This window comes from Symsagittifera roscoffensis, chromosome 4 (genome assembly GCF_963678635.1).
Source record: "Symsagittifera roscoffensis chromosome 4, txSymRosc1.1, whole genome shotgun sequence".
In the NCBI taxonomy this organism is placed as follows: Eukaryota; Metazoa; Xenacoelomorpha; order Acoela; family Convolutidae; genus Symsagittifera; species Symsagittifera roscoffensis.
Window position 1 is genome coordinate 48,089,026 of NC_087065.1, and position 22,266 is coordinate 48,111,291.

At 34.0% G+C, this 22,266-nt stretch overlaps 1 protein-coding gene across 1 annotated transcript in view; it reads left to right on the top strand.

The window, feature by feature from the left end:
• Window positions 1–22,266, top strand: part of LOC134844919 (neo-calmodulin-like) — a 67,889-nt gene that overhangs the window by 26,868 nt on the left and 18,755 nt on the right. Inside the window, exons 2-4 of the mRNA XM_063861744.1 lie at window positions 3,284–3,455; window positions 3,787–3,937; window positions 14,447–14,566. Coding sequence (XP_063717814.1) covers window positions 3,284–3,455; window positions 3,787–3,937; window positions 14,447–14,566 — 443 coding nt within the window. The remainder of the gene's footprint in view (window positions 1–3,283; window positions 3,456–3,786; window positions 3,938–14,446; window positions 14,567–22,266) is intronic.

Sequence of the window (22,266 nt, forward strand, 5' to 3'; positions counted from 1 at the left end):
TTGATTTCATTTTAAGTTTACCTCATTTACTTTGTTAGAAGGAAGACAAATTCCACTATTGAACAGAAAAGAGAAACAGTCACAAAAAACGTGAGCGCCGCTCAATTTCGAAAATGGAATTTAGTTATCAGATTAACCAGCGAAATTATAAATTAAATTAAATCATGAATAGTTCAAAAAATTCAAAAATTTTAAAAGGCATATATGCTTTTTTTTAAAACTTGAAAGTAAAATCTTTTGACAAAAAAAAACAAGACTGCTCGTATCAGGGCAAAGCCCTGAATGTTCCAACTGCCTTTTAAGGCTTATGGAGCAGTAAAAACACCATGAAAATCACCACCCCACATGCCATATAAAGTACAAAAGGATAGATTTTGCCATAACTTTAGGAAAAATAATCAAATTTGAAATATTATTTCAAATTTAAGCTCAAGACAACAATACCCTCTGAATGATATAACAAACTCCGTCAAAAATGGCTGAAGAAAAAAACCCACCCGAGCATACAATATTCCGTTAATTTCGTTACAAAAGTCGGAACAACAAAAAAAACCATGTTGTGGTTTTGAGTTTCAAAACAAAAGGGCAGCAGTCGACTTTAATGTAAAGACTTGAATAGACAAATTTCCAACACGGAATTTAAGTGTTTGAAGATATAAATGTTTTAAAAGATTAGAATTTAAATCAATTTTTTGAAGGTAAAAAGTTAAAAGCGATTCTTTTTTCGTTGAAGCTCGGAAGTTCATTCGTTATTCTCGTTGAGTTTTTTGAGACTGTACGAACAGTTTAGTAATCTTTCTTGAAAATTTTTTTGAAAATTCAGTGTTGCTTAATTACGGTGCTTCAGTTGCAGAGAAACTAGGGCGCAAAAAAGATGAAGCACTGAGGCTGATCTAGGGTATTATCGAGGGGAGTGGGGGGATTCTTTTTTTAAAAAAAAAAAATTTCGTCGAGCTCCGTTGAGTTTTTGTCAAGGTTTTTTAAGGTCGACCAAATTGATTTTCCGGGCACTCCAGAAGACTAAGAAAAACCCTATTTTGATAAGATGAATACCCCATTATATTGAAAATTTTTCAAAAAAAACCGACTAAAAAGGCACGAAAAAACTTGCATCTCTTACAAAATTTAGTTGCTTTTTATTTTATTATACTTATTCATTTGAAAATAAACTTAAGAAAACAGCCTTCTCTCATGTCTTTTGTTAATTATTTCCATTTGAATCATTCTTTCAGAGATTTTAATTCCAAAGATTTTAGTTTACCTAAGATAATTATAAAACAAAAAACTAACGGGTGGCCTTATATCATCATTATTTTAAAAGATTAACCTAGGCAACGAAAATTTCCACAATATTAGACTACGTTTTTTCACTTAAAACTAATTTGTTGCCAAACGCCCAACGAAAAATAAACGAAAGACTAAAACCGTGTATATAAATTTTCCTCAAAGTAAGAGCGGATTTAGAAGTAACAGGTTGATTGAAACACCTTCTTTCTCAGTTTTTTGGAAGACGCCAAAATTTGAGAAGCTCCAAAACCTCACTAAAATACTTCGCAAATTTCTGGTCACTTCTTCCGAAACGTGCCCAAAAACATCACTTCGTCAAAATAAACTAGGTAGTGATAGTGTTTCAGGACAGCTCGGAAAATTGTTTTGCTCTGCAAAAGCGTGGAATTGCGGGACGAACTCGTAAGAACAATGGTTGTATTTTGAGTTTAATAATTTTTCTATTTTAGACTGACCGCTACAAATATTCTGTTGATTTGTTTAACGTTTTGATGCGAACAAAAGCTTGGCTAACCAGGACGAAAAACTTCCATCGAAGAACCTTGCATCGAACGAAGTTACCATCATTTCTCGAAAGAGACAACGTAGATGCACTTGCAAAAATTGCAAAAAGATTTTCTCGATGATAAGGGGGGATTTTAAAAAAAAATCAAAAAATTGCAGATCTTGCTTTTAGATCGACCAAATTGATTTTCCGAGCGCTTCCAGATCACTTTAAAGACCTTACGTTGACTATTTTTTGTCAATTTTTTTAAGAGTGATGAACATGAGAGTGTTCTTATAAGGGCCTGGTGATTTATGTTGCTTTTTTGTCACGAAAACTCTTAAACTTTATTTTTTCATGTTTGACTTTTGATTTCAACTTAAGTTGACTTCATTTACATTGTTAGAAGACAAACTCCACTATTGAAAAGAAAAAAGAAAAGAGCACAGACAACGTGAGCGACACTAATTTTTTTTAATGGAATTTAGTTATCAGATTACCCAGCGAAATTAAAAATTAAATTCAATCATGAATAGTTCATAAAATTCAAAAAGTTTAAAAGTCATATATGCTTTTCTTTAAAATTTTGGATGCAAAATTTTTGACATAGAAAACAAGACTGCTCGTATCAGGGCAAAGCCCTGAATGTTCCAACTGCCTTTTAAGGGTTATGGAGCAGTAATAACACTAAAAAATTCAAGGTAAAAAATAAAATGAAATATATCGCGAGTTAATTGTCCCAAATTGGCCAAAATGGCAATTTTTAAACCCCCATAACTTCACAAAAAAGAATCACAGGTGAAACTTCTTTTCAACAATGAGCTCAGGACAACAATTCTTTTTGAATGATAAAAAAAACTTTGTCAAAAATGGCTAGTTAAAAAGTCGAAATTTGTCTAATGAAAAAAAAACCCACCCCGAGCACAAACATTTCGTTACCTTTGGATCAAAAATCGGAACAACAAGTCTATAATTTTTTATTTTCTTGCTTTCATTACTATTTTCCAACTGTCAGTTGGCTAGGTTTAAATGAATAGCATGATACATACTGGAGCGCATTCATAACTGCTTGGTATTTAATTGTGTAAAAATGAATGGAACTGAGAGCAGCAATGTCCGGGTAGTAGTTAAATAAATTCTCAAGTTTAAACTAAGTCGCCAGTTATTTTCGCTTCGACTTTTGAAAAAAATGAGAAATGCATATGCTCGGTGTTGTTTTTTATCTAGACCCATTTCGCAAAACTCTTCGCTCCCTCGGGTGATCTATCTCTGGAGCTTCATAGGCCCTATAGTGTTCATAGGCACATCACTATACTATTATGTCATGATCCTGTCCAAACTGCTCTTTTTATTTTTTACCCGAGGCGAATTACCCAGCACTACAAAACTTACTGTGCTACGTAGAACAGTATCGGTATCGGCAAAGTATGTGCTACTCGAACAGCAACTAGTGTTTCTCGTTTTTGTTAACTATTCAAATATGCTTCATAAGGTTCTTTTTGATAAAAACAGACGCTGTCAACACTGGAGTGGTTAAACGCAGACGTCTTCCTCTCGGCTGGATTGAGAAGAAAGAGAAAAGAGGCTCCCGGTTTGCCAAGGAAGTCTATCAGGAAGCATTCACCTTTTTTGACCCAGAAGAAACTGGAGAAATATCCACTGATGATCTTTACGCAATATTTACGTAATAAATTCTAGATTAAACGCTTAATTTCACTTGCGTTATTTTTAAACTTGTTTAAACAGGACTTTTCAAAAAAGTGAAAGTAGTGACTTATAGTTCAATTACACTGCATCCACTTTCTAGCGGTCAAACTTGAATTATTCTAGTATTTCAATGCTTATTAGCGCTTTTAAGAGAAACGAACTAATGAGAAGCATAATATTGCTGTAGGAAACAACGGTTTTACAAAAAAAAGAATAAAACATTCGAAATTTTAATTAAATTTTTTTTATCCGCATCTTTATTATTTTAGTTTAGAACTTTACTTTTGAACGCACTTCTTCTCTTTTAGAGCCTTCCGAATGGAGCCGTCTGAATTGGCTCTCAAAGATCTTCTCTACGACATTGACTTCGCCGGAACTGAGAGGCTTCAATTGGAACAGTTTTGCTACCTCATGGATTGCCTGCTTAGCAAGAAATCCATGCATGAAGAAATTCAAGATGTGAGTTACCCATTAATATCAAAAAATTGGGTATATATGTTTCAAGCTTCAATGATTTTTGAGAATTGTGTAGACTACTTTTTACGCTCGCTGCATGAAGTTCAGGGCTTTTTACATGCAGGGCAATGCACAAAATGCAAACAAGGATACCCATAGTCTTTCAAAAACTACAAAAAATTTTTTTTTAGTATCTTGAGTTTCTCTGCATACGCTGGTATCATATGTGACTAAACTATGGCCGAAAAATAAAATGGAATCCCAGAAACGTTGAGAGTTGAATTTTTGAAATAAGAACAAACAAAAATGCCCAGACTTCTTTCAACTTATCCAAATGATAATCAGCTAATTTTTTTCGTGTTTCTTCAATTATTACGTCAACCAACATTCAATCAACATTGCTATTTTCATCAAATAAAATTTTTTCTATAGTTTTAAACATTTTTCAGAGCTTAGTTGATTATCTTAGTCAAATCTTTTCTCCGAAGTAAAATTGTTGACAATTTTTTATTCTAAGGCAGAGGAAAAAAAATTCGTATCAGGGAGAAGCCTTGAATGTTCCGACTGCCTTTAAGGTCTACGGAGCAGTAATAACATGAAAAAATTGAATGTAATACAACAAAATGAAAAAAAAATTCTAAAAATTGATTTTTTTTGAAATCATCACCCCACACGCCATATAAAGTACAAAAAGATAGATTTCGCGCCTTGTATCAAATCAATTATGGCAAAAAAGCTTCTTTCAACCAATTTGGAACAATTTCTAAGACGGATTAAATCTCCGCTTTTACGCGTTAATAGCGCGAAATACATCGCGCGTTAATTGTCCCAAATTGGCCAAAATGGCAATCTTTAAACCCCCTTAACTTCACAAAAATGATCACAGGTGAAAAAACTTTTCAAATTTAAGCTCAGGTCAACAATACCTTTTGAGTGATCTAAGACAAAATCCGTCAAAAAAGGCTAGCTTTAAAGTCGAAATTTAATTAAGAAACAACCCGAATACAGATATTCTGTTGCTTTCGTTCCGAAAGTCGGAAAAAATAGCAAGTTGTACCCAGATTACACATTCATTGCAATGTCGCTGTGTGTAATTGAAACAAGTTGCTTGTATCAGGAAAAACGTGAAAAAAATTAAATGTACAAAAGAACGAAATAATTTTTTTTATTTTTTGAGATTTTTTGTGAAAATCATCCCCCCATATATCGTATGAAGTGCAAAGTGATATATTTCGCTCCTAGTAACAATTCAATTATGGTAAATAAGCTTCTTTCAACCAATTGGGAACCATTTTTAAGACTGCTTAAATATCCGCTAACGCGTTAATAGCGCGAAATATATCGCTCGTTAACTGTCCCAATTTGGCCATAATGACAATCTTTAAGCCCCCATAACTTCACAAAAATGATCACAGGTGAAAAATCTTTTCAAATTCAAGCTCAGCACAGCAATACTTTTTAAATGATTTGAAAAACTCCGTTTCAAAAATGACTAATTAAAAAAAAAACGAAATTTGTCTGAAGAAAAAAAACCCACCCCTAGCACAAATATTCCGTTACTTTCGTTACGAAAGTCGGAACAACAACAGAAATAAGAAAATCTATATTCCAAATACATACAAACAACTTAGTACCTGCGCGCTGGAAAATAGAAATGAGCACGACCCATAGCTGACCAAAAGTTGCAGGCAACCTGGAATTTTTTGAATAACAACAATATTGAGAAAATATCTCGAAACGCAAAAATAGATTGACGAGCAAATCAGGGGTGGCTTTAGGAGAAAGGCAGGGGTGCGGACACCCTCCCGCCTCAGGCATTCGACCCTCTGCTGGCCTAAAGGGTCCGCCCTTTATATTACTTTGAAATATCCATTTTTGGCTGACTGACCCAAAAAAATTTTATAGGCGCCATTGGCGCCAAAACATTAAAATTTTGAGGAGTGTGCGCGCAGATTGAAAAATGGTTGACCATCACGGATTGATCGAACCCATGCAGCAGTGGTTCGGACTTCATTTCATAGCCAAATTATCAGAGTACTTCAAAACAAACAAAAACATTAGCACAGATGGACTTTGGCAGTTTTGCAATGAAAAAAGCCGACGTGCAAAGATGAGCTCAAAAATTTTGCCGGGAAGCCGACAAACTTCAATTGTCAGAAGTCGAACAAGGCTGCGGCTTGATGCCAATGATGCCAATTAGATTTTTTGTGAAACCATCCACTCACACGCCATTTAAAGTATGAAATGATAGATTTCGCTCCTTAACATATCAATTATGGCAAATAAGCTTCCTTCAACCAATTTGGAACAATTTCTAGGACGAAATAAATCTCCACTTACGCATCAATAGCTCTAAATATATCACGAGGTAATTGTCCAAAATTGGCAATCTTTAAACCACAATAACTTTACAAAAAAAGATCACAGGTGCAATGTTTTTTTTTTACATTTAAGCTCAGGACATAAATACCTTTTGAATAATATGTAAAATTCCGTAAAGAAGGCTATAGTTGAAAAGTCTAAACTTGTCTGAAGAAAAAAATCACCCGGAGCACAAATATTCCGTAAGGGATGCTTCTTCAGAAACAAATATTGGAGTGCAACAGGGCTGTCCAGTAGTTTTTTTGTCAAGGTTATTGAACAGTATCGGAATGGATACTATCAAACAAGAGACTTATTGCTTGAAAAAGAAGGATGTCCAGTAAACTTTATGTCGAGGTTATTGAACACTATTAGAATGGATAGTATCAAACAAGAGGCTTATCGCTTGAAAAAGAAGGATGTCCAGTAAATTTTGTGTCGAGGTTATTGAACAGTATTAGAATTAGAATGGATAGTATAAAACAAGAGGCTTATTGCGTAAAAAAAAGGCTGTCCAGTAAATTTTGTGTCATGGTTTTAAATTAAAATTTTTGATGATTGCGATATCAAGCTTGCAGCTGGATTAACCATCATGCATGATGATGCAATATCGCGGGAACGCGGCAACACAGCCTTGGGATGATTTTCAACAATAACCTTATCGCCCAATTGAAGTTCGAAAAACCAGTCATGAGTTGCAAAAACATACAAAGAGGGAAATATTAATATTTCATCCGAACATAATAAACGTGATAATTAACATATATACCAAAACAAAACAGCAACATTGGAGTTCAGTTTGCCCGAAACAAAAGATCGCTAACTGTTGAGAAATAACATCTTTTGCAATAATAGATTACCATATCAACGACGCCCAATTTGATAGAATGTCTTGGATAAACTGAATCAGATCCACAGTGTGGTTGTGGCTGCGCAAAATTTTGTGAATCTTGTGGCCTGGACGACAAAAACATTGAAACCAATCATATTGAAAATCTTGCCAAAATCTTGAAAATTGTTGAAGATTTATCAAAAATATCACAGACATTTTAAAATACTTCCGGCTTTTTGAAGGTACCTAAGCGTCCAAACTACATGAAAACATCCTAAGAAACGTGTAAGATGGCTCCCCTTGAGAAAAATTTTGAAATCTTTAATCGTGAAATTAAGAAAATTTTGCAATATTTTTATACCAAAAACTGATGATTGCTAGTTCATTATTTTTATTCACAGGCGCTTACTTTGATAAGTTAAATGACTTTGACTGTTTGCTTAAATTTGCTTTGAGACTGATAATCATCAGAAGATACTCTGATTTTTCTGGCAATCATAATTACTTTCTTTATAATCATAATTAGCCTAACTTGTAATTGTTTTACAATTGAGTTTCAAAACCGGGAGCTCAGAAATAATTTTTTTTCAGAAAGTCTTAGAATAATCTTAGAATCATCTTAGAATAATCTAGAATAAGAATGCCGATATTTTTTTTTTAAATCTTGGAAAACTTAAAATTAAAATCACTCATCTTCTTCGCAAATCGTCAAAGATCTTTAAAAAAAATCTTTGCTACTTTTTTTCTTTCTTCAAGATTCTTTGAATTTTCTTTAAAAGTCTTTGATATCTTCCAAGGTTCTTTGCCAAAAACTTGCCAAGATAGTCAAAAATATTTTAAAGATTTAACCAAGATTCTTCAAGAGTTTTCAAAGATCAAAGATTGATGGACCTGGGACACTTTGTTCAAAAACGGTGACTGTGCCATTATCAAAAGATGAGCAATGGCACACCCACACATTACTGACCGACTTATTTTTATGGATTTGCCCTATTAGCTCATCCATGGTCAAATTTCATTTGATGCCGATGCTAGATTTGGTTGATAAAGGCATATAGTTGCAAGTATAGGTCAACCAAAAAAGTAATCGATTTTCCGAGGGAACTGATTTCAGACACTAGTATCACATAACTCAAAAAAATTCTTTTTAACGCAACTTAGGCGTTGGTTTGCAATACAGCGCTGCCGGAAAAAAAACTCGGCCATTTTCTTTCGGAGAAACATCTTAACGAAAATTGCGGTAAAACAATAGAAACTGCGGTTATGTTTTTTTATTCGTTAATGGGTTGTACTTTCAAGAAAGTATATTTTACGTATTCTACTGCCTCATAGGAACTCAGCAATTGTCAAAAAACAACATCATTCATGAGTACTATGAAAAAAACCGGAGTTCAAAAAGTTTTAGAACGCGGGGGCCAGAATTATCTATCAGCCATCAGCGAGCCATGATCACACAGAATCAACTACATCATATGGTGGAGATTCAATAGAACATGGATTCATCCAAAAGGCCTAATAAAATAGATTTTGATGCACTAATTTCCCCATTGGCTAATTAAGTCGAGCTGGGCTAATTAAGTCGACAAATTAAGTAAACCTAAGATTTTTCAAACGGCCCCTTTGGCTCCAATTTGTGTGAATATGAGGAAGAGTTGACGCTGAAAACTAACAGAAAATTTCATTTTCTTTTGGAAGAATTTTTGGAATTTGTTCGAGCTGAAAAAAATTGTCAGTATTTTTTTTCTCAAAATTTGCTAGACTGAAAAAATTTTAGATCCGCACCTGATTAAAGTTTTGCTGGTTTAGGAAAGTTAACATTTTAAACCATGCTAAATGTTGTTAGCCATAAAGCATTTTCGAGGATGAACTTAACTTTTCCATCGTCAATTTATCGTAAAACCTACAAAACCTATAAAGCTTCTCTACTAATGTATTTTTATGACGTTCTAGCCATATATGATATATTCAAATTTGAGATAAAGTTCAATATTTTTTGAGGACAACTTCTGAAAGAAAATTCGAAATACATTCAGAAGAATTTAATTCTTGCTTGATAGTTTCTCATTGTTCCCATTTTCTTAAGGAAACTAACGGAATATTTGTGTTTAAGGTGGTTTTTTCTTCAAACAAATTTCGACATTTTAACAAGTCTTTTTGCGAGAATTTTATATCAATCAAAATTTATTGCTGTCCTGAGCTTGAATTTGAAAAGATACTTCACCTGTGATTAATTTTTGTAGTGTTATGGGGTTGAAAGATTGCCATTTTTGCCACTTTGGGACAATTAACGCGCGTTACATTTCACGCTATCAACAAGTGAGTGGGGAGTTAATCTTTCTTAGAAACCAATCAAAATACGTTGAATGAAGGCTATTCACCATAATTGATAAGTTACCAGGAGCGAAATGTATCAATGTGTTTTCTATATGGCGTGGGGGCATGCTTTTACAAAAAAAAAATCTCAAATTTGCAGAAAAAAAATTTCGCTTAATTTTATTTACCTTCAAGCTGTTCAAGTTATTCCTGCTCCAGGATTCTTAAAAAGCAGTCGGAACATTAAGGGATTCGACCTGATACGAGCAATCGTGTATTTCTTTTGGCTGATACATGTTGCCTTCGTTGTCTGGCGCTTATTTTGTATAAATGTCAATTGTCAATAGTATTTGTTAATTTATAAAAGTGTCAATTTTTGGGTAAAATTCTGAATCCGAGTTTCGCAAAATTTTTGAAGCAAATTTTGTCTTCATCAATCAAACACACCATTTTTTTAATTTAAAAACAAAATTTAAACGTTTTGCTTATTATTGATGACGGAGTAGTTTTGGCGTAATTTTTGGTTGAATACAAAAAAAATGGCCAGTTTTGGGATGAAATTTTGGACTGGATTTTTGCAAATTAAATTGCACCATACTGATTCGGTTTAAAATCTAAGCAAGTTTTGTCTAATAATTTTTGCCTAAAGTCAATTAAATTTGAAAAAAAAAACGCAATCTCAATTTCAAGTATTATTCTTTTTGTCCGGGTAATTAAAATCAGCACTGTACTGGGCTTTAATTGACTCAAATTGGCTAAATTAGCAATCTTTAAACCCCCATAATTTTACGAAAATTGATCGTAGGATAAAGTAAATATATATTTTTTTAAATTTAAGCTCAGGACAACAATACTTTTCGAATGATATTTGAAATTTCGTCAAATTTCGAAACTTATCAGGAGAAAATTTTACCCGAACTCACAAAATGGTTGAGTATGAGTGCATTGAGCGTTTAAAAACAATTTTGTCTTCAAATAGAGGTCATTTAGTCTCCAAATTTGACGCTTTTTATCGGAGCAACCTTCAATTCAGAAGCCCTAACATACAAAATAAAAGACATTAATTTACTCAAAACAATAGATCCTTTCACTGAAATTTTGTTAGCAAACTAAATTTTATTTCTTCATTTGTTACAAGATTTTTCCGGTAACTAATGAACTATTCAGAATTGTTATAATTGCTCAAAATTGTTCAAAAAATATTTTTATGTTGTTCAAAAAGATAACTGACTGAAAAAATCTGAAACAAAATTAAAGTTAGTCCCGCAGCGGTTCAATTTCATTTTTTATTGCTCGTTACAGATACTATTTGTCTTAGAGCCCGGAAGTTATTAAAATGGTGCAAAAAATACTATGCTTAAAAATTCGTACGAGTCAACAAAAAATTGTAAAAAGAATAAGGATAGCCGGTTGCTGTGCAAGTAGCACACAATGTTTCGACCATAATCATAAGAAAATAGAAAGAAGAGTTTTTAAATTCTCCTCAATTAGTGTCGTTTTTAGTGGACGGGGTGATTCGAGAACTATACGCCTAGAAACACCAGCGGATTTAGATATACGCCCCTCCCTCAGGTATTCGACCCTTGCCGACCCAAAAGGTCCCCCATTGTACTAACTTGAGATATCCATTTTCGGCTGACGGGTCCTTAAAAAGAAAAAAAAACAGGAAATTTAAAAAAATTAATAAAATTTTTGAACACAATTTCTAAACTTTTAAAAAACTTTTTGCCAAACAGGCGATGAAAGAAACATCCAAAACTGATTTTTTCTATGGTAAAATTGAGTTTTTTATCCTAAAAGTTAAAAAACAGTAAGTTTTCCAATAACAAGGGTTACTCGATTGCGTTACTTGCAAATATAGTTTCATCGTCAGGAGTTTGTGTTCGGAAACTCTTTCTTGCTGTTGAGATTAAAACTAAACTGTGTACGAACTAGTCTAATATGTACCATGCTAGGATTCTTTGAAGATCAATTTTTACTTTTTGTGTTTCTTCTTTATCGGTAAGTGTTTCACAAATTGAATCTAAAAATCGCAAAAAAAGGTTGATTTCTTGACTTACTACTGTATGTCGAAATTTTTGAGGTGGTGATAGAGGAAATATGATTTGTGAAAACTGAGTTTGCTCTTTGTGAGTTTTGATGTTGAATATTTTTAAAATATTAGTTGAAAACTTTTGAGAAACTTAGGCTTATGTCATCTGTTTGTTTTCTGTGTGGTGTTTGATTTGTTTGCAATTCCAAACTTTCAAGATAAAAAATTCCGTAATATGAAGTGATTTTAATTGATGTCTGGTAGATAGTGATCAAGTATTTGTCTTTTAATTTTTATTTCAGGAAATTTTTGTTTGCATGGGCTACTTCTTTTTTTGAAAAAATTTGCTATTAGATAATGGCAAAATTGTACTTGGCCTCAAGCGGGATCGCTTTAAGGGTGAATAACAATGGGAAGATTTGAATCATCGTCAAATTTTTTTTTTCGTATTGAATCATTTTTTGTGTTGTTTTACAGTTAATTTGTATCTTTCAATATGTCTTATTGGTTGACTCTAAATATAGAATCGTACCGGTTTACAAAGGTATGATTTTTTTATTTGCATTTAACTTTTATTGATGATGGTGTTGTCGAATCTGATTCCGAAAATTTTTTGTAATCGTTTGTTGGGTAGTTTTTATCCCTTTATAATTTGTAATTGTTTCGTTATAAATGCTTTTTTTCTCGTTTCTTTTTTCATTCTGATATATCCTAATTTTTGTCTAAGTGGTGTGAGTACAAGATCGTATCTTTCGTTTTGAAATAAACAATTGTGGAGTATGATTGCTTGTTTAGAAATCCAGGGGTTAGAATTTTTATTTCCTAAACTGTTAGTCCTTACGATTCCCGTGAGTTATCCTATCTTGGGGCATAGGTTGTCGAGGTTGACGGATTGGAGAGAAGGTATATCAATTCGTTAGAATGATGATTTACGTTTTCTGTGGCTAAGGTTTATTTTAGGGAAAACTTAAAAAACTTTTAATCTTAGGTATGGTTGTGATTTTGTGATCAAGGTTTGGAGTAGAGTAAATCAATCCACCAGGTTCAGGTATATTTAGAACTCAAGTAGATCGTTAGATACTATTATAGATTTTACTTAGTTTTTTGATGTGTTTTGGCCTGGGCCAGCTAATAGGAGGAGCTCAAGTAATGGATAAGTAACCGAAGTTCTTCGCCGTTTATCTCAATAAGAATGGTTAGTTTTTCAAAAACTTCTATTAGTCCTGCGTCAATGATAAGGGTTGGAGAGTGAATAGACGTTTGAGAGCGTTAGACACTTTTTATGAGGAGGTTGGGGGAACAGGATTCTAGTTTTCGAATGAAATAAAATTCGAAATGAAATTAAAATTTAAAGATTCAAGGATAGCGTTGACGATCTGGTTTAAAGCAAATTCAGTTTTATAAAGCAAGAATAAGTCTTGATAATATTTAAGCTTTAACTTCAAACTAATTAAAATGATAAAAAAAATTTAGAAAGAATTGACTTAAAGATTGAAAATTTAAATGACAATAATTTTTGAACAATTATGGTTATATTTTAGATGAGGAAACAAGGATGAAAGGATGGGTAAAAGCTGAAATGGTTAGGTCCCCTGAGAAGCAAGGAACTTGTGAATATAAACAAAACTAACTTCATTTTTATTACTAACTAATTTTTGTATTTTTTTTCAATAAAATTTATTGTTACAAGTTTGATGAAAGGAACGACTTGTGTATCTTTTTATTTGTCGTTATTATGGTTGTATAATATGTTTATACAACATCAAGAAGTTTGTAGCTTGAAAATGAATCTTTTTGCTCCAAATAATTTTTATTTCATGCTAGAGAATGAAAATCTACTGCATTGACAATTTTGAAGAGGAATAATTGTTGCAGTTTTTGTCGTTTCACGATATAAAAGCTTGGTGTTGTTCATTTTCTGACCTGTTTTTTGCCGTATCATTTGAAATATTTGTGTGGGCGTATTGAGACGTAGTGATATACTTATTAAGTTGTCTATGCTATCTAATATTTTGCAATCTTGCAATGTAGGTTTCGATTTTATTTCTAATTCTTTTTTGCTAAAGCTAAGCTGGTTAATAGGTCTTGTTTGAGACTTTTGGTCATACCAACTGAGTTACTTCCGTGAGTGGTCACTCATAAAGTAATTTCAGATAAGGTACACCATCGGTTCGTCACGCTATCTTATTTTCGGCCGGATAGATTCGTGCAACTTCTTAGTCTAATACCAATCTTAATCTTACTCTTTTATCTCCTAGTCTCAATAGATCTAGTGTATACTGGTATTTGTGGGCTAGATATCTGGAACTTGTTCCAAAGGAGAAAAATTGTCTTCTAACTTATATTCAAATTGTTCTTGTGCTGAAACTGCGAGTAGTTTCAGCACTACAAATAATTGTTAGTGTTAGTTATGGATCATGGTTGTTTGAAAAGAAAAAATTTATAGAGATAATTTTATCAATAATGTAATTGGTTATAAAAACTAGTTTTAAACTGGTTCCAATCGACATCGTTTGACCGATTCGACGTGGGTTGTGCGATTAATTTCAGCGGCGCATTGTACCCTATTCAACTGGCCCTAGTCTGATAAATACCCTCTTTTATCATACTGTAGTGTCTATGAGTTTTCTTGAATCTTAAGTGTACAACCCTTTGTCCAATAAACTTTTTCAAACAAAAGCATTACGAATTTCCTAGAAGAAATTTTCTCCTCATAAAACTCCTCAAATAGCTCTCTCCAACCTCTATGTAATTTAACTATGCTCCAAGTTTTTTTTTTTAAATGACATTGAGAAAATTAATACTTGATTCTAAATATGCCAAAATCTGTTTTTAATGGCTTGGAGCAATTTTTGAGCTGAACTAAAAACGCTTCATTTTTCTAATTCATCAAATTTTTGTCTCAAATTGGGTCAAATATGATTTTTGTTTTTGACCAAATAATTTTATCGTGTTTCTTGTTTTAAAATACCAGGCGTTTCGTCAGTTCGATCGGGACAACGACGGACTCATTAGTGCGTGGGAGCTGAAAAGAGTTCTAAGAGTGCTGGGTGAACAGGTGTCGGAGGAGAAGGCTGAGGAGATGATTGCAGAGGTACATATACGGTATCATCGAATTTTCTTAATCAATCCTTGTGGTTTATTTGAGGGGGCGACAAAAGGATGTTGACTAGATCCCACTTGTTATATTATTTATTTTTATAATGTTTATTTTTTAAATATCTGGAAGCTTTGATTGAAATTACTCATAGAGTCGTCAAAGTGAGTTAGGACCGATGGGTATAACTCATAGAGTAATTTCGGATAGGGTACACCGTCTGCTCGTCACGCTATCTTATTTTCGGCCGGATAGATTCGTGCAACTTCTTAGTCTAATACCGATCCTAATCTTACTCTTATACTATCTAGTCTCAGGTTGTTTAACTAGTCTCTGCTAGGCTCAATAGATCTAGGGTATACTGGTTTATTGCGGCTGCTGAAGTACTCGGGAGAGTTCAACTAATTTCTAAGTTAAATTCAAATCTCTCTGGTGCTGAAATTACAAGTAATTTCAGCACTTACAAATAAGTGGATTGTTAGTTAGATGGATCATGATTGGTTAATATTAAATACTTTACATTGGTAAAATATCTAATTTATCCAATCATAAAATGTAGTTTAGATCAGGTTCCACCCATCCGGGTTTTACAGAGTTTTTTAGAATAGTCTTTCTGCAATTCAAAAGATGGATGATGGACGTTGGTATTTGGCGAACATCTTATTTCTTCTGGGTTTTCTTATTAGAGAAGTCCCAGATTCAATCGTTGTGTCTTCTCAAGACAACGACTGGGTTTTCGCAACAAACTCAAATCTGATTTCAGAATGGTTGGCTATGTCAGGTTTTTCTGTTTCATTGGTGAGAACTTCTTTGTGTTTGACCTTGTCTGGGAATGGCGTGGAGATTGTGCGTGGAGGGGATGCCTGGTTACTCGGATCTGTACGTATACTTGAACATCGAGGTGGTCATTGGTCTAGTTCAATGAAGTCCTTTTCTGCGAAGTCAAGTCGTACTCTAAATCCTTTGAGTTGTGATTGTGGGCGGCATATTGATTGTAGTTGGCCATTCTTTCTCGAGTGTAGTAGGGTCGTTTTGTCTTTGGATGTTCGTCCTTGGTGTTGTATTCTGATCTATATATTGCATAATGTAATTTACATTTTATAAAACTTTTATTAGTTTAATATTTTTTAATTATGATTTTAGTTAGTTGTTTTCACAAAAGCTTTTTGTTTTAGTTCAGTTATTTTGAAGAGTTACTCACCCTTGAGTAGCTCTTATTAAAAATAGGAGTATGGTCACAAAGCGTGGATGTAGCGCGGTGGGTTAGGCCGGCTATAGAGCATGCTCAGGACGTCCTTCCTGGTGGGTTAGGCCAGGAGTGGGAGTATGATTGCATGCGGTTTTTGTGAGAGGTCCTGTTATGTGACAACGTTTTATGTTGGGTTTGTTGTGGTTTTTCTTGTGTTTTGTTGGTTGTTTCCTTTTTTCAAAAATCAAATTGTTTGTGGTATGGGTTTGTCTTTCGACTTTTTTGTGTTTTATTATTTCTTTCTTAGACTTTATAATAGTCTTCAAAAGAATAAATTATCCAGTTTTAAACTGGGTTAATCCGGTTTGGGTACCGTTGGTTTCCTTTTCTTAGTCATGCTGTTATGCTATGTGTTGTGGTGTTTAGTAAGCTGCATTGGTTAGTTTTGTTTAGTATATAATTCCTTTCCAACCGGGTTAAAGGAAAGTTTGAAACGTGTTATCTTGTGTTAGAGTTATCGAGTGTGAAAGGTTGAAACTGAAATTCATTATTTTAAACAATTCTTCGTGGGCGAGCTGTGCGAGTTTGGATAGAATTCTTGTGCGAGTGAATGAAAATATCAAAAGGTTAGTACTGCATTTGCTTCTTATTAATTTACTACATAGAATTTTTAATTTTACTGCTAGTTGTTGGGGAAAATTAAGTTACAAATTTTCATCATTATTAGATTTACTGCTTGTGGGGGAAAAATTTATAAATTCATTTACTGCATTGGTATTATAATTATTTAATTGTTGGTGCAAAAAATTAATAGGGTTTTAAACAGCTTGAAGAAGTTTTCAATTTTTATTTTCTTTTGTGAATTTTTCAGATGATCGAGGATAAAGGCTAAAATTCTAAAGAAAACATGGATAAAGAATGGTGAGTTTCTAATATGTAAATTAGTTAGTAATATGTATAATTCATACTTACCTGTTAGTCGTCGGGGAAGAAACCGTGGGGGAAGATGTCGTGGATGAGATCTGAAGTTGTTAGTAATTTGGCTAAAATGCGGATGATATTTTTAGTTTGAAGCAGTGGCCAAAGCAATTGAAGTGCCTTAATGGTGGTTAGTTCTTCAGTGCCAACTGCAAATTCATAAGGTGTGTTTTGGATTAGATTATATAATTTGTGGTTGAATTTAGTGTTATGGATGAATTCTAAAATGGGGATTTCTATAGGTTGTACAAACTCGTGTGGGATGAGGAAGGGTCGGGATTCTTCTGCGTTGAAGGTCTTGGTGATGGGACAAAAGATATACATTTGGGTTATGGGATCATAATTTCGAAGAATACCATGAAGGTTAGTATCTTTAATGCAATATGTGAAGTTAAGAAAGAATGGTGAGGTGTATTTGGAATTGATGAATTGAAAACGATGGTGGGGTTGTCTGGAGGGAGTGTGTAGGTCAAAGTGATTTTGGATGAAACGATAATAAGTATATGTGTGTGTTTGTTTAGTGCGCAACATAATATCGTGTGAGCAGTGCAAATCTCTTTCATGTGGTGCAAGGAAATGAAAGGTTAGTGAAAATATTTGGAAGCGTTCTTTAAAACTTTCGTAGGCTTGCGTGTCTGTTAGTGCTTCTGAAATAATGTGGTCAAACTTGCGATCGAAGATATTTAGTGTAAATACATATGGTGTTTTAATGAAAAATTTCTCGGTGATTTGTGGGTTAGCGAAGCGATCGTCGTCTAAGAATTGATCTTGGTTAGTTCTGATGATGTTATGATCGTAATATTCTAGTGTATATTCATTATCTCGGGGTGCAGTGTGTGTTTTTAGTGATTTTTTATATCCAATGTAAGTAAATTGTCTAGGTGTTAGTGTTGTAGTGAGTCGATATAGCATGTCCTTATTTCGTTCTATATCGATATGAGTGTTAGATAACGGTAAGAAAAGGGGATTTGTAAAATGATAATATGAGGTTCAAGGAAGGGTAGGCATTAAAACGTATTCGTCTACAAAGTTACGTGTCTCGTTGGTGTCATGAGGGGTGTTTAAGGTGTATTGTGGAAATGAGGGTAAGGTGATAGCTAAAAATTCTTTTGTATTAGTGTGTTGTGGATGGTTGATATATTCACGGGCTGTTCCTGGTTTCGCTGGGAAAGGATGGTTGGGGAACTTTCTTTTAAAAGTGCGGTAAGCTCTATTAGTGCTGAGTGAAGATTCAGTAGTTGTGGATGATGGTGCTAATGATTCAGTATAAATTGAAGAGGCTGTAGGGGTAGGAGGGTTGGATGAATCTATTGTGGATGAGATTTGGTTTATGGTTGGGATGTCAAGGTGATAGGGTTGTTGTTGTAGGGTAATGAAGTTATCTAGTTCTGGGGAGATTCGGGGGGTATCTGGAGAATGAGATGATTGGTCTGAGTGAAGTGAGGAATAGGTTGGAGTGACTTGGGAAGCATAAGAGGGTGTAGAATTGGATGGGTCAGGGTTATTTGGTAATATGGGTTGAAAAGGGGGTTGGGAAAAAATTGAGGGGTTGGTGGGAAAATTATTTGATGGAGATGGTTCAGAGTCGGCACATTCATCGGGGGTTTCAATATTCGGGTTATTGAGTTGTGAGATGGAGTATAAAACTGAGATGTGTGAATTAGTATCGGAATTCATGCCGGATGTTACATTACTGGATGGGAAATCGGGTGGCGGAAAAGCAAAAAGTGGTATTATTGGGATTGGAGTGGTGAGGTTGGTTGGGTGGGAATTTGATCGGTGTAGGGATCCAAGTTGTCGGCTCATCGTGGGCTAAAAAAATTATTATTATTTTGAGACTGAAAAGCGGTGGTATGGGGTTGCTCTATAATTTGTTCATAAGTATTTTCATCTTGTGAGTGGTGTGGCATTATATGTTGGATGGGGCTTTGTGATATGGTTGGTCTAAAATTATTATGTGTTATGGCTAAATTTCGAAAATTACGTGGGACTAGGGATAATGGATGGTTATGTGGTAGGGGTGGTAACTGTGGTGCTGTTGGTGTTGTGTCTGCATTGTTATGTTCTTCGTCGTATGTGTTCTGTCTTGTTGCTATTTTTGTGTTATATTCTTTTATTTGTGCGTCTAAAAGAATTTTGTTTATAGACGTAGAAAATATTCCAAAAAACCCTGCAAATAGTATGCGTGCTACACTTGCTTGTCTATTGACTTGTGTGTGTATAGCACATGTGTTATAGATTCCTTTTAAGAGTGAAAAAAGAAATCCAATAAAGTTAAACATTGCGTATAAAATAGTCAGTTTTTCTAAGATGTAGTAGGGCCATCCTAGAAAATCAAGAATTTCATTCTTAAGTGTAACAAAGCTAAAAATATTGATAGGTGATATATCTTGGGGACGGTATTTTTCACCGTTTAGATATATATAATCTTTAATGTCCTTAAAATATCCGCTATAGTCTTGCGTATAGATGTCTGCAAATCCTGCGGTTTCGGCAAGTTTGCGTAAGTTTTGGTCAATTGATTGTCTTTGTATTGTGTCCATTTGTGTTAATAATTCCTGGAATTGTTGTGTTCTAATGTGATGTTGAATATCTGATTTTGAGTATATTCCTATTGATTGTAAGTCTATATTTGGGTTTCGAGCGATAGCGCGAATGCTTTCTGGTGAAAATTTTTTGAGTGATTGCATTAATGTGGGATATGGGGTGAGAAGGTAATATTTATCTTCATCAGGGTTTAGTTGTACTACGTTGTGGCTATTTTCTGATCCACATGGAACTGCGGTATCCCAGAAATAGGTTCTTCGTGAAAGTGTGTCAACGAAATGTACTTTATTCTTATAAAAGATAGGGATTCTTTTATAGCATCGTTTATCTTCAAAAACGTATAGTGGTGATACTTTTTTAGTACAAGTATAAAACCATAAGATGTTTCCTTCATAGTCTAAAAAATTTGATCTATTTCCTGATAATAAATATCCTGCATAGGGTATTTTTAATACTGCTAGTGCGAGTGATTGTAATATTTGTGTTCTTTCTAATTCGCATAGTTGGTGTAGTGTTTCTAATTCGGAGAGTGACATTTCTTGAAAAATTCGGCTAATCGTGTAGTCTAGTTTCATATCCAAGTGAATATCATAGTGGATATTACCAAAATATGTACTCTTCATTAGGGATAGTTCTTGTAAACGTGTGCTGTGATCGTCTTGGGGCTTTAAATGTCCACCAGGTTGACCTGTATTCTTTTGAAAGTTAACTGGTATATATGATGTTCCTTCGTTTAGGGGATGACTTGTGGCGTATGGGTCGGCTTTTATTTTTCCAGTGGTCATGTCGAATCCATTTTCGTATTCAACTAATATTTCAGAGTATTGTGTTTTGTGAAGTGGGTTTCTGTATTTACATGCAAGTTCTGTTTCTTGATATATTTGAAAACGTGTTAATTTATTTTCTATATTATGAATGTTTCGAAAATTAGAACTTATTTTTCGTAATGGATTTACTTGTTCATATGGTATTGATTGTATAAAATATTTTTCGTGAAATTTTATCATACGAGCGTGTATTTTTGCTACTTGAAATGTTGTACATGTGTCTTCGGGGAACCAAACAATTGTTGCTTGTGTTCTTGTTGTAGGGTCGCAATAACCTTGGTCGTTTTTACAAGGTAATCTAATTCCTTGATAAATCATTGTGTTGTCTGATAAATCTCGTGTGAGTTGTATTTTTTCGAGTTGTATTTTCCAATCGAAAAACATTATTTCTTGGTATCCTTTATTTTTTGTGTCTGCTTTGCAGTTTGATGGGTCATTTATACCAATGTGTGGTATCCAGTGTTTATCGTGCATGTCATAGGTTAATCGTCCGTGTGCGCCGTTGTATGGGTATTTTTCATCTAATTTTATATGTCCTTGATATCTTTCAAGTTCTGCTTGATGTACAGAATCTGAAAAAACTTGGAAATATACTAACTTTCTATCTGTGTTTTTATTTTTTGTGATGTTTAGTCGGAGTAACTCGTTTTTACAATCTTCGAGATGTAAAAGTCGTTCTATATTACTCTGGTAGAATGATTCATGGTCAAGTCGGTTTTTATTTCCGTTTGAGACTTGTGAACAATGTACTTTCTTTTCAGAAAATGTTGCTGTGAATTTATATCCTATAACTGTAGTTGCTCGGGCTTTTGAATAAAGTGTTGCTATTACATTTGTAGTTTCTATGGCTTGGGGTTCTGTTTCGCACTGTGATACTTGATTTATTGCATACTTGTGTAGTGTTTTTTGTTCGTTTTCTTCACAATCGTAATGTGTTACTAATAAATCTTGGGGTCCTGTGCGGGGAGAAGGGTTTATGTTTTGATTTGAGATTACTAGAAAAAGGAGTTGGAGAAAAATTAATAATTTTAGAATATACATGTGTAGGATAATCCTGAGTATGGGTTATAAAATGTGATGTAACCAATTGTCTTTTTGGTATATCTGTCGTATTTATATATTACTTCAGTGGTTATAAATGGTGGTGGTAGTGATTGGGCTGTTATGTTTGGTGGGTTTAATGGGTAGGGATGTTGAGTAATGTTGTTTAATTTAACTGTGATTTCAAACTTTAATTGTAAACTGTTTTGTTGGAGTATTTGGATATTGTGATCACGGATATCGTCGTGAATGTCTTGTCGGTATTGCAATCTATTAAGTGCCCAGTTGTGAAGGCGATTACTTTCTAGATGTTGACCAAATAATGGTGGAGGGGCTGTAAATGTATTCCAATCTAGTCATAAAGGGATATTTGTTGATGATTGTTCTCGATATCTGGCGTCGAGATTATTTGGAAAATTTAAGTTAAAAGGTGGTGGTGAAATCTGGCTTATTGATGGTGTTGATGGTAGTGATAATGTTTCTGGTAGTGATGAGGATGTAGTTGTATCCGTAGAAATATCTATTGGATCATTGACTAAATTTAGTTCACCTTGTGTAAATGAATGTGTTGTCCAATATGGTAGTCGTGATGCCTGGTTTGGGGGGTTAAAGGGATTTTCACGTATTTGTTCAGATGTTGGTGTTGAACCTAAATAATCTGATGGTAAGCTTGAGGTGCTACGTTGTGAAAGATGCGTAGGGGTTTCTGGTAATATACCAATGGGGTTTTCTGGAGTGTTTTGTGATGGGGATTGAGGTATATCAAAATGAACTCGGGGAGTTTGAAAATTTCTGTTTCGTCGAGGATGTATAATTTGTCTATTTATTTCGACTGTATTTTGGTTTTGACTAGGATTTCTTATTTTTCTTAATTCTTGTGGTAGTGTTGGGTATAAGTTATATGTTGGTTCACTTAGAGGTGCTTGTCGTTGAACTGGTTCTAGTGGTTCTGATAAACGAGCGTGTCGTTCTTCAAAAGTGTATGGGTTATCTTGAAAGGAAATTCGTGTAGATGTTTGAGGATTTTGGGTAGTTGAAGGTGTTGTTGGGTTATCTTGGGATGATGTCGGTGAAGACTGACTTTGTGACTGTTGGGTAGCAATTTTTGATAGCTT